Source organism: Callorhinchus milii, unplaced genomic scaffold, assembly GCF_018977255.1.
Source record: "Callorhinchus milii isolate IMCB2004 unplaced genomic scaffold, IMCB_Cmil_1.0 Scaffold2, whole genome shotgun sequence".
Lineage (NCBI taxonomy): Eukaryota > Metazoa > Chordata > Chondrichthyes > Chimaeriformes > Callorhinchidae > Callorhinchus > Callorhinchus milii.
In genome coordinates this window covers 120635373-120648694 of record NW_024704743.1, presented here as the reverse complement: position 1 = coordinate 120648694, position 13322 = coordinate 120635373, and the positions used below count along the sequence as shown (strand labels likewise).

The following is a 13322-nucleotide window of genomic DNA, read 5'->3' as shown; positions in this document are numbered from 1 at the left end:
AGCGTGGCTGTCACGGACTCTCATGCATGGCTGAGGTGCTGTGTTACAGGGCGTACCACCAGCAGCACGGCTGCACCTTCACCGCCGTCATCCCCACCAACGTCTTTGGGCCAAACGACAACTTCAACATGGAGGACGGCCACGTGCTGCCCGGCCTCATCCACAAGGTCCATCTGGCCAAGAGTTGAGTTCCTCCTTTCTGCTCCGTAACGTGAATCGCAACTCCCAGAAGTTTCCATGTTACTCCTTGAGCCAGCAAGTCCCAGGGAGGCTCTTCTGTTGAGATACAGAAATACAGTCACGACCGAAGCTCACCGGACATTATGGCAAGGATTGAGCTCCCGGCTACAGCTCAGCCCCCCCTGTTGGTTGGGATGGGTATTGTAGGATTTCTGACCTGAGGAGTGGGATCTCCCTTCATACAGAGGAAGTGGAGATACAGGATCACAGAGCTCACTTGAGCACCTGGTCACCAGGCTCAGGCCAGGCTTGCCCTGCCGGACTGGAGCTGCTCGGGTGGTGGTGAAGACATGGTTCACCAGCTCACTCACCAATAACAAAAGGGGCATCGTGATTCCCAGAGCCAGGGGGCGATGATCTATTTATATGTTTGGAGTCTGTTTGGTGCCCACCCAAGCAATGTGAATGGCTTTGGGATGTTCTCCTGATGTGAAAGTCACTGTATAAATGTCAATGTTATTATATGGCATCTAATAGTATATCGATCCCATTTATTTCTCTTTCCCCCAGAGAACAACACTCCTCTGGTTATCTGGGGCACAGGGACTCCCAGGAGGCAGTTTATATACTCTCTGGTAGGTTACGTTTTATCGTAAATATGAGTGTGTGACTGCGTTGTGTCTGTGAGTGTGTTGTGTCTGTGTGTATGTTTGAGTCCTGTAGCTCAGTGGTTAGAGCACTCGCTTTGCAAGTGAGAGACCTGAGTTCAATCCCAGGCAGAGGGCGAAACCTTGGGCAAGTTTCCTTACTCCACACAGAGCCTAATAATAATCCCTCCAAAACAAAAACAATAATAAATTGGTCATTTTCAATCCCTGACTGTTTGTGGGACATTGCTGTGCGCAATTGGCTGCCGCGTTCGCCCACAAATATACAGTCAATTCACTTTACAGTCTATTCTGTGAAGCGCTTTGGGACGTCCTCCCGACGTGAAAAGCGCTACATCAAATGCAAGGATTATTATTATTATTATTATTATGTGTGTGCCTGCCTGTATGTGTGTGAGGGTGTGTGACAGCCTATCACCCTCACTCACCTCACTGGCTTACAGTTTAAGATTCTTGATTTCACGTTCCTTCCACCTCATCGCCTCCCATCCCCACTTAAAGACCCACCTCGACACCTAGATTTACAACCACGCTTTCACTCACCTTTCCTTCTTCGGCTTTCTCAGCTCTCCCAATTTCTCCCTCGCCCCTGACCCCAGAGCCTAACTCTAGGATGCACTTTTGCGATGTCCTCCCAAAGTAAAAGGGGATGCATAATAAAAACAATAAGAAGAACTAGAGTTGGAATATTTTTGTGTGATCTGATCGGCTGTGATTAACCTCTGACTCCCCAGGACTTGGCCCGTCTCTTCATCTGGGTTCTGAGAGAATATAATGAAGTTGAGCCCATCATCCTGTCAGGTGAGCGAACGCTTTATATTTTAGGGGGGTTGGGAGGGGTGGGGGGGGGCTGGGGCAGCTAATACAGAGAAGAAGGCTCGCTCTTGCTCAGGGAGTAAATGCACTGAATGGAGGGGACTTGAGCCACATAGAGACGGGATAATCCCAGGATTTATCCCGGCCTGTGCTGGATCAGCTGACCTGAGCCGGGAAAGGTTATAGCCTGGAGTAGCTTCCAGTGGTCTGTGTGGTCAATGTGTGGTCCATCGTCACCATAGCTGGAGCCAGACTGTTTGTGGTGCTGTCTGTCCTTCACACTATCTAACCCTGATCTGTGAGTGAGTGAGGGAGGGAGGGAGGGAGCAGATACAGGGAGTTGTATTCTGTCTCTATCCTGTGCTGTCTCTGACCTGGGAGTCTGGACGGACAGTGCAGAGGGAGTTACTGTCACGTGCTCCCCCTTGGTGACATCATCCGCAGACATGGGGTAAATTTCCACATGTACCCGGATGACACCCAACTCTATCTCTCAGTCTCACCCTGAACTCTAGGACTACTGGCATCCTGACTGACTGCCTGTCCAACATCAAGTCCTGAACGAGGGATAACTTTCTCCAGCTGAACGTCAGCAAGACCGAGGCCCTCCTGATTGGCTCGCGCCAGCGCCTCCGCACCTCGGGCGCTGGCAGCATCAGCCTCCACGGCTGCACACTCAACCTCACTAAGCCAGTCAGGAACCTGGGTGTCTTGTTCGACCCTGAACTGTCCGTTTCTCCCCCACATCCGCAACATGACTGGCATTGCCTATCACCACCTCCGCAACATTGCCAGACTCCGCCACTGCCTCACCCCTCAGGCTGCTGAAACCCTCACCCACGCATTCGTCACGTCAAGGCTCGACTATGGGAACTCCCTCCTCATCGGCCTTCCGAACTCTTCCCTTCACAAGCTGCAGATCATCCAAAGCTCTGCAGCTTGTGCACCAGGCTTCGTGACTCCATCACTCCCACCCTCGTCCGACTCCACTGGCTCCCCATCTCCCCAGTTCAAGATCCTCGTCCTCACTTTCAAGGCCATCCATGGCCTTGCCCCCTCCTACCTCTCTGACCTGCTGACTCCCTACCAATCCGCCCACTCCCTCTGTTCAGCGGGCTTTGGCCTGTCCATGTCTCCCGCCTGACCCTCCCTACCATTGGTGGCCGGGATTTCAGTCTCTCTGCCCCCACACTATGGAACTCCATCCCACAGTCCCTTCGCCTCACTTCCTCCCTTGCCTGCTTCAAGGCCGGTCTCAAGACCCTTCTCTTCGATCGTGCCTTTGGTCGCTCTCTGCCTCCCCTCACCCCTACACCACCACCCCCACCACCCCATGCTCAGGCCCCAACACCAGACTGTTCAGTGCTTTGAGACATCCTCCTGACTTGAAAGGTGCTCTATAAATGTAATTTTGTTGTTGTTCTTGTCCAAACTCTTGCTGTGGCTGACCTGGTGTGTGCTTCATTCTGTGTGTTTCCCCCTTGTCTCAGTGGGTGAAGAGGATGAAGTTTCTATCAAGGAGGCGGCTGAGAGCATTGTGTCGGCCATGGATTTCAAGGGCAAGTTTGTTGTATCCTTTAACACATGGAACCACCTGGTATTAGGATCATCGCCGGTCGCCAGGGGGACGCCCAGTTTGTGGTGAAGTTCCTGTATTGGTAGCCAGGTGTTGGGAATGCTAAGGTTTTTCCGGGAGCTCTGCATGGATTCTGCGGACGGCACAAGTGGAATCAACGACAGCAACTTGCATTTATATAGTGCTCTTAAAGACCTCAGCAGACGAGCCCCGTGGTCTGGTTTGCTCAGCTCTGATGGGGTGACTCTGACATGTGGGGAGGGAGAGAGGGTTAACATCTCAGACTGGTTTATCTTTGATCACAAGCGCCCAGTTTGACACCAGTAAATCTGACGGTCAGTTCAAGAAGACAGCCAGCAACAGCAAGCTGAGGAAGTACCTGCCTGACTTCAAATTCACCCCCTTCAGCCAAGGTAAGCGTCAGCCGTCAATAAACAAAAGGTTTCTTGCATTTGCAACTAGTCAGTGTCTCCAGAGAACACATTCATTTGGAGGCCCATAGCATAGTGGTTAGAGCACTCAACTTTTAAGCGAGAGTGCGACCCTGGATCGATTCCCGGGCAGAGTGAAACCTTAGGCAAGTTTCATTACTACACCTGCCGCTGTTTACCTTGCAGTAAGTAGGGTCCGGTTGTTAGTCGATTGCCAGATCACTTTCCAGTGCAATAATCTCTCCCAAAAAATAATTTGGTCACTCAATCCATGACTGTTTGCGGGACACTGCTGTGCAAATTGGCTGCTGCGTTTCACCCATAAAATACATAGTCAATGAACTTTACAATGTCCTTTGTGAAGCGCTTTGAGATGTCTCTATGACGTGATAAGGCGCTATATCAAATGCAAGAATTATTATATATGTAGTGTATTACTTGCTGTGAATGTCACCTCCCCATTGTCTTGAGCTCCCACCCCATCCCTCTAAATCTCTCTCGGGGCAGGTTTGAAAACTACGACCCTGCTTTTGTATTTCTTTTACCTGCTGTGATTTCTCCTTCAGCGATCGAGGAAACGTGCAATTGGTTTGTCGCCAATTACGAATCCGCGAGGAAATGAGAATGAACAATGGGGATATGACGCTGGCTGATCTGGGCTCAAGAGAAACAAAGTGGAGCTTAGAGGCCAACAGCTGATCTTCCGGTTTGCTAATCAGTTTTCCTAAATTCCGGGGGTGATGGACAGCAAAACTCGCTGGACCGACTGGCCTTGATCTAGACTTTGCCAGCGAACGGGAAAATCCTGGTGAATCTTCCCAAAGTGGGTGGCAGATCTGCTCTGCTGATATTTCAGAGTAGCTGAATGCACACGGTGTAATAATAATAAATAATCGTTGTATTTTATCAGTGCTTTTGTGTACACAGTCCACACTGTCAATACTGAGACAGACAGTTAATACTGGGGAGTGTGTATACAGGACACTGACACCATGAATACTGGAGCATTGACACTGCAATGCCAGGAGTGTTTCCACAGGCAGTGTAAGATTCTGACCTACCTCTCTGTTGACCAGATGGCTAAACTAACCATTTTGTTTGTGGTGAAGCCAAGTGACAAATCAGGGATTTTTATTTGAAGATTTTGCAGCGTGTTGAATCAGAGAATCTTGTGGTGGGGGGGGGGGGGTGCGGAGGCTGGTGACAAGTGACACGGTGATTTTTAATGAGACTTAGAGAGAAAAAAATAAACATTAACAAACGGTTTGACGTGTGTTGGTTAAGTGTGAGGAGAGGGGAGAAGAATCGGGCTTTCACTGTGGATTGGGTGGGGTTGGGGGATGGATTATGTTTTCTGCTCTGAGCTGAGGGGCTTCTCCCAGTGACTGGTTCCCTCGTCTAGGGATTAGGGGGCTTCTCCCAGCTATATCATTCCCTGCTCTGGGGTTAGGTGTTTGCTCCCCACAACTCCGAATAGCAGGTATTATGGTTTTCTCAGCCAGCTTTGTTCTAGTTGGAACAGAAACCCCAACACACAGTGTGATAACAACAGTCATTTACATTTATAAAGCGCCTTTCACATCTCTCCAGTGCGATAGAGCCCAGAAACCAGCCTATGTAGTCACACACCCAGTTCAGAGATAATAATAATCCTTGCATTTGATACAGCGCCTTATCACGTCTTCGAGATGTCTCAAAACGCTTCACAGGATATACTGTGAAGTGTAGTGACTGTGTGTTTTGTGGGAGAAAGGCAGAGCCAATTGCGCACAGCGGTGTCCCACAAACTGTCGTGGATAGATCATGGCTCGAGGGATACTGGCTCGTTCTGTGCCACAACAACTTGCATTTATACAGCCTCCTCACACATGGTAGCATCCCAACATGCTGGACAGTGACGGAGAACGACGTCGAGCTGGGATGGGGGGGGAGGTGAGCGTAGGCACGGACTTTACTGATGATCCCGCCTTTACTGACATGATCATTGAGATGCGGGGAAGGGGTGGGGGGCAAGACAGGACTTCTCTGTGATAAATATAAATTTTAACTCTTGAGTTATTTACCTAAAGCCCTCCACTGCCTCGCTCCTCCCTACCTCTGTGACCTGCTATCGCTCCCTCCGCTCAGCAGGCTCTGGTCCTCCACCAACACCTTCAATAATGGGGAGCGTGTACACGGGACACTGACACCATCAATATTTGTGCACTGAGACTCAATGCTGGGAGTGTTTCCACAGGGCAGTATAAGCTTCTGACCTACCTCTCTGTCGATGACGGCTAAACTGATTTATTTTGCTTGTGGAGGGTGACAAATCGGGGATTTTTACTTGAAGTTTTTGGAGCAAAAATATAGTTTTTCCCTTGCAGACACCCACCCAGCCACCTGGCTTTCATTCGGTCAAAGCATCAGGTGCTTCCAGCTTGCATTTATATAAGCGCTCTTCATGCAGGATAGGATCCAGGAGCACTTAACAGCGGTAGAGCCGGATGCTGAGCCCGGTGGGGAGGTGGCCTTAGGCACAGTCGAAGAGGAAGATGGTTTGAAAACAGGGAAGGAGAAGGCAAGGTGCAGAGATTGAGGGAGAGAGTTCCTAAGTCATGGCTGAAAGCACATCCTCCACCAATGCAAGTGTCAGATCACCTATTTAGTAATCAAGTGTGAATTCTGTTCTTACCCCCCTCTCTCTCTCTCTCTCTCTCTCTGATGGTCAATGAGTCAACCCGTGAGTACATTGGAACCAGGTTTCTCTACAGCCCAGTCAACTGATCCCATTTAGGAGATAAAACTGCAAAAAGAAAAGATGACAGTCACTAAAAGTTTGAAACCAACTTCCATAAATACAGCTATAAATAAATAGCACTAATTTTCAGGCGATTTTTTTTCTCTCTCTCCTGCAGCACTCTCTCCCCTTCCTCCCCAACCCTCTCCCCTGACCCCAATGTCAGCGGAGACTATGAGATCAGAGTCCCAACCCACAACCTTCTAACTCAAAGCGGTGAGAGAGTGCTACTGATGGAGCCAAGCAACCACTCTGATATCACGGGAATCAATATTATCACCAATCCATTCTATATTTCTGCAACCAACCACAGTGCACCGCGGTCCCAGCCGTTTACAACAACAACACAAGATTCCATTTATTGAGCGCTTTTCACGTCGGGAGGACGTCCCAAGGCGCTGTACAGTTGGGTCAAGACCCGAGCAGGGGGGAAATGGTCAGGTGAGGGGAGGGAAGGGAGGGAGCGAGGAGGGGGTAGAGAGTCGAGAGGGGAGCTGAAGGCACGGTCAAAGAGAAGGGTCTTGAGACCGGCCTTGAAGGAGGAAGGGAGGAAGTGAGGCGAAGGGACTGTGGGATGGAGTTCCAGAGTGAAAGGCTGAAAGCTCGGCCACCACTGGTAGGGTGGGTCAGGCGGGAGACATGGAGCATGGAGCAGGCCGGAGCCTGATGAACGGAGGGAGCGGGCAGGTTGGTAGGGAGTCAGCAGGTCAGAGAGGTAGGAGGGGGCAAGGCCATGGATGGCCTTGAAAGTGAGGACAAGGATCTTGAACTTGATCCTCTGGGGGATGGGGAGCCAGTGGAATCGGGCGAGGGTGGGAGTGATGGGGTCACGGAGTCTGGTGCGAGAGAGCACACGAGCTGCAGAGTTTTGTATGATCTGCAGCTTGTGAGGGGAAGAGTTGGGAAGGCCGATGAGGAGGGAGTTCCCGTAATCGAGCCTTGAGGTGACGAAGGCGTGGGTGAGGGTTTCGGTGAGGGGTGAGGCAGTGGCGGAGTCTGGTAATGTTGCAGAGGTGATGGAGAAAGGACAGTTCAGGGTCAAACAAGACATAATGCTTGCGTATCCACGTTCAGTTCACCACGATTTAAGTTGATCTAACCAGATGCTGCAGAAGAGAGAGAGGAATAAATACGTCCATCCAAAGGTATCCAAGTATTGTAGTACGTTTTTCAGTTTGATCACCCAAAAGTATCCAGGTATTATTGTCTGTTCAATTCAATCACTCGAAGATATCCAGGTATCAATTTGATCCCTCTCCAATTCTTCTGATTGTCTTCCGAATCGATCTCCGTTTATACCAATGATTAGGAGACCTTTCACGTATTGCCTTTTGGAAGATGGTTCCGTTGTAAAAACAAATGCAACATTGTTCTCTCCAGCAACAGACCGTTTATCCATGAGAAAATGACTGATAAGGAATGAAAATGAATGATAAAGTCTTTTGTTTCTCCTCCTTGATCTTGTTCCGGGCTAGTCACAGCGAGCTCCACTCATGTGATCATATGTTTCAAATATATAACTCGCAAATATTATTTAACACATTAATTACATAATCCTACAGTCCTATCTGGTGGGTTAAGATTACAAATGTAGCCTTATTACTATAATTAATGTAAAATCGGTACCAATCTGCTCCATCTCTCTCACCACATTCGATCTTCAACCTATTTTTTAAACTGTATGATTCTTAAGTGTTCATAAAAATATGTTCATAAGTTTGTTTTACCCGACACATAATCCAACAATTACAGTAAATCATTATTGATAATTATATAAATAAAAATAAACTAACAAGATCAGACCCACCACTGTCCTCTTTTTAACACATCAATTACATAAACATATAAAGACAGCCCTCACTTTGTTTACTTGCTTTTGCAATTTTTTATCGCTAGAAGCTCGCGCTATATCCTGTACTGAAGTCTTTTACACAATTTAAAAGGGGTAATACCTTGTGCTCAGGTATTCTCATGGACCGTTCAGTCACAACTTCCTGTGGGGAAAAACTTTTAATTAGAAGTATTGTGACTGTTTAGATTGTTCTTTTCAAAGAATAGTTAGTGAGCCTCTTGAGTCAACCAATAATCTGTGGAGTGGTCTCAAACCCATGCTGTGACTGTTGGCCTTCCCTAAATATTCATTCAAAGAGTCACAACACGACAGACCTAGGAAACTCATTGCGATCCGGGGATAGGCCCTGGTGGCCATCGGGTGCTTTAGTTCCCTGTTGTATTTTGGAGGCTGCATTTCTTTTAACAGTTTGCCACATGTGAGTCTGCTGCGGCGTCCTTGCCATTTACTGTGATCACCTTTATACTGTCCCTGAGGTGCGTCTTGATTCAACTTCCAGGGATTGTTAGCAAAATAGCCAGGTTTTTATCATTCTGATAGCCTCGGCCTCACCCTCTTGTTTCCAGATCAAAAGGAGGAGAGAAGGTCCACAGCCATTGTTCAGCCATTATGCATGGAACATAAATTTGGTGGATCAATTCATTGGGATTAATTTGTTTTTCCAATTTGTTCCTTACCTTTGGGTTGGCTCGTGGCCACCACCTTTTCATCAAAATTAAAATTCCCCAAATATACAAAAGAGCCTTGAAATCAACGTTGTCAAGTAGCTCACGTTCATAACCTGCCAAAAACACAAAGTACAACTGCAGCCACATCTCTGCTCGTCCCAAGCAGCCAGTGACCTTGAGCATGTTTTTTATTGATAAGGGGAGAGAAACAGGAGGCTCCCAAACAACCATGTCTCTCCTCCCTTTGAAGCACCTTGTTTCGCAAAATGAGGAACTTCATTTTAAGTGGTCACCAAAGTATTCCACGCAAAAGGCCACAGAGGTTTTCTGCTTGACAGTCTGTAAAGTATGTTGGATGGAACAGTGTCGAGAGACCAAGTTCCTGTGATCTACAGCTTTGTGCCGAGGGCTGTTATATTAGTTATACATTATTTTCGGTCTGTTTGTCATCAAGTCCTGGATGAGAGCCAACTTCCTCGAGCTCAATGTTGGCAAGACAGATGCTTGGCTCCCAACAGCACCTCCTCACCTCAGCCGCTGATATAATCATTATTCATGGCTTCACTCTTTATCTCATCTCACCAATTCAATGCCTCAGTGTCCTTTTAAATCCTCAGCTATCCTTCAAACCCTACATTCGTGCCATGACCGGTTCCGCTTTTCCCCACCTCTGCCACTGCCTCCCATCGCAGACCACCGAGACTCTGATCCACACTCTCATCATGTCCAGGCTTGACTACACCATCTGCCTGCTCGCTGGACTTCCCGACTCTTCTCTCCACAAGATGTAGATTATTCAGAACTCTGCAGCTCGTGTCCTCTCCCACACCAGGCTCCACGAACCAAACACCCCAGTTCTTGCCCGGCTTCACTGGCTCCCCATCCCTCAGAGAATCAAGGACAAAACCCTTGTTCTCACCTACAAAGCCTTCCACGCTTGCTCCCAACCTACCTTTCTGACCTCCATATCAGCCTGTCGGCTTTCTCCGCTCAGTGGGCACCAGCCTGTTTCAGGTTCCCTCACTTCCCACCCCACCATTGGTGGTTGGGCATTCAGCATCTCTGCCGCCACATTCTGGAACTCTATCCCGCAATCCCTCCACCTCACCCCCTCTCTTGCCTCCTTCAAGTGCTGTCTAAGGACCTTCCTCTTTGACCGTGCCTTCGGCCACCCTGTGATAAGGGGCTATAACAAATACAAGGATTAGTAATTATTGTATTAACGTCAATAACATCCATCGAAACAAATGGCATTATAATGGCAGACTCTGTCAATGCAGTGCTCCCCCAGTTTTGCCATGTGCACCAACTGAGACAGGCTGAATTACTAATCTCCCGAGATCGTCTAATACAATGGTATCTTTTGAAATGCAGGGAAGGGAGAAACGGAGTGAAGTGGGGAGGAGAGAGAGTGAGAAAGGGAGGCAAGGGTTACATCCCACTCTGCTGCTTAAACTTTGTTTTAAACCTGGGTGGTCCAACAGGTGGCCCGCGGGCCGCATCTGGCCCGGTGAGTAATTTCATCCGCTCCAAGGCCATTTCCAACTCCCTCTCTTCCTCCCCCCCCCATCCCCCCATTGAACCATCCTCTCGTGGCAGTGTTGGGAGAACAGAGTGTGGGGAGTGGAGATAATGCTGGTTGTTGCTGTAGTCTATCAGGGAGTCCCCCCCCCGAGATGGATACACATTTGGTCTTTAGATTTTACAGAAAATTTCTGTGCAGCAAGTTTCAGCATAAGGATTACTTTATAATAATAATAATTTGAGAAGGATTGTTTGGAAGACTAGGATTATACCCTAATATTAATGTTCTTTACCAATCATTTTTCCTAATCGCTTGTATATATGCTTGCTGCAATAGATAACCATAATAATGCTGTTTCCTAGCTCCACACACCTCTGTTTACTTAGCAGTAAGTAGGAACTCGGTTGTTAGTCAATTGGCTTTTCCGGAGGTAATAATTCTAAATAAATAAATAAAAGAATAATTTGGTCACTCAATCCACGACTGTTTGTGGGACACTGCTATGCCAATTGGCTGCCGCGTTTCGTCCACAAAATATACTGTCAATTCACTTTACAGTATATTCTGTGAAGCTCTTTGAGAGGTCTCGAAGGTGTGATAAGGTGCTCTATCAAATGCAAAGATTATTGTTATTATTATGTAATCCGTAATCTGAAACTTGCTGCACAGTTTTTCTGTAAAGTGTAACGACCAAACGTATATTTGCAGTTGACAACGAAGGCCAATTTGCACAAGGCAGTAACTCGCGGTGGAGAAGTGAATGATCAATTTTTTATCTGGGTGCTTGTGAACCAGGAAATTTGAATTGTCTGTCCTATGGAATCTTTAACATTCACCTGGACAGGGAGATATAATAATAATAATGATAATAATAATAATGATAATCCTTGTATTTTGAAATAGTGCCTTAGCACATCCTCAAAGCTGTTCCTTGATTTAAACATGTAATTACAAAGGACGGCATCTCTGATAGTGCAGTGCTCCCCCAGCATTGCACTGAAGTCTCAGCCAAGACTGTGAGCTCAGTCCCGATGTGACGTTTGAACCCACAATCTGCTGGCCTAGAGGTGAGAGTGATACCAACCGAGCCAGGCTGACAGTGACATGAGCCGGGTTACAAACCAATGAATCATTTTGGCAGACGTGAAAGCACACAGGACCATTAAAAAAAACTAATCTTGGTGTAAATCCTTCTGATAGACAGCTGGCATACAGTTCCATAGGTCAGGCAATTCCGGGATCTTTTCCAAGTAACAATTATTCACATTATTAACAGTGAGTATGAGCAGGCTATTTGACTACTGGTTGCATCTGAAGACTGTCCTCACCCAACAAACACACACCTTGTAGCAGGGGAGTAGGAATTAGGAGCATTACCCCCAAATTAACGTTCCCCTGAATAGGCAGACAGGACATGGTTTAACCTCTCATCCAAAGGCACCTCCAACAATGCAATATTCCCCCGGAACTGCATTGGAAGGTCAAAGTATTTGACATAGTCGTAGACGCACACACACACACACACAGACCACCTTAATAAATTTGTTCAAGTCTCAAGCACTAGTATTTTAATTCATTATAAATTAAGCAACAGTATGTCCTGAGCAAGGTTTCACACACAGAGCATTCAGATAGATCCCATCAAAGAACAGGTGCCCATCTTACAATGGTCATTGATCCCAAGGCAGTTCCTGGGTCTGTTTCACTTCCGGCCTTTCTTCTTTCTATTTGATTTAATCTTTGTCAGGGACCTACGCTGCCCTCTTCTGGGAGACGTAAATCTGTTAGATTTCTTGATTCTTTTAACATGCCACTGGCGGCAGCTACTATGGGTGGTGTAGGCCTTTGACTTAGTCATGCTTCGCTTTCAGCTGTCGCTTTGCAATGACGAAGATTCATTTTTATAAATTATTTGGGCATGTGTGCACGTGGCTGTTACATAACAATATAAATTGTGATCAATATTGGGACATTTCACTGCCTTTTAAGGTGCTGAAATGGGCTTGTACATTGTGGTTTGTTTTGGGTGGTGCCAATTCTTTGACTTTGCAAAAAAGGATTGTTCTGTCGCATTTTGTATCCCTCTCTTTATGTCTCTGTGCACGGTTAGGGCGGGGAACCGGCTTCTCTGATTCAACCACACACTCTCAGAGATAGAAGTCAATTCTGTGAAGATCTTTGAGACGTCTCAAAGGTGTGATAAGGCGCTATATCGAATGCAAGGATTATTAGGAATATTATTACTACTATTCTTATTTCACCTACAGTTAAGTCAAGCGCAGTGCACCACATTTCTTTCCAAGTCTCAAGTACTTGTATTTAACATTTTATTTTATAAATTTGCACTCAAACATGCTTCCTCGGGGATGTTCGATGCCTCAAACATTCATTAAGACTTTTTTGTTTTGCTTTTAAGGCTCTATGTGCTTCCGCTTGTAGCCAAAGCGAGTCTTATGATGTCCTCTTCGTCTCATCCTGGTCTTTCTCATTCTCCTCACTCTGTCGTGTGGCTTGTGAGGGTGATTACGCCTGCCAAGATACCTCACCTTCATGGCTCTGAGCCTTTCCTTCACCAATCTCTTACGGATGAACTGCACTTTTGTAAACATTTGGGAATTTTTCACCTCTTATATTTATGATGCTTCATGACACGTTTATGATGCTTTATGATACTGGCGAGTAACACCTTTGGTCTTTGCCACAACATTGCCTTGTAAGGTGCTGATGCTCACATAACCTACACTTGACAGACCTTGTGCGTTTGCATTCCTTATAAGGTATTGTTTTACACAGTTTGTGTCCGTGGTAAATTTCATGGGTTTGCAGA

General features: G+C 47.0%; 1 protein-coding gene across 1 annotated transcript; it reads left to right on the top strand.

Annotated features, from left to right (window-relative positions):
* Positions 1–22: 22 nt before the first annotated feature.
* Positions 23–4576, top strand: gfus.1 (tissue specific transplantation antigen P35B; the record flags this gene model as incomplete). The annotated part of the gene is given in 6 exon segments (NM_001292688.1): positions 23–183; positions 751–815; positions 1583–1649; positions 3155–3234; positions 3554–3653; positions 4238–4576. Coding segments are annotated over 6 exon segments (529 nt in total), but the record flags the coding sequence as incomplete, so codon positions are not given.
* Positions 4577–13322: the final 8746 nt, after the last annotated feature.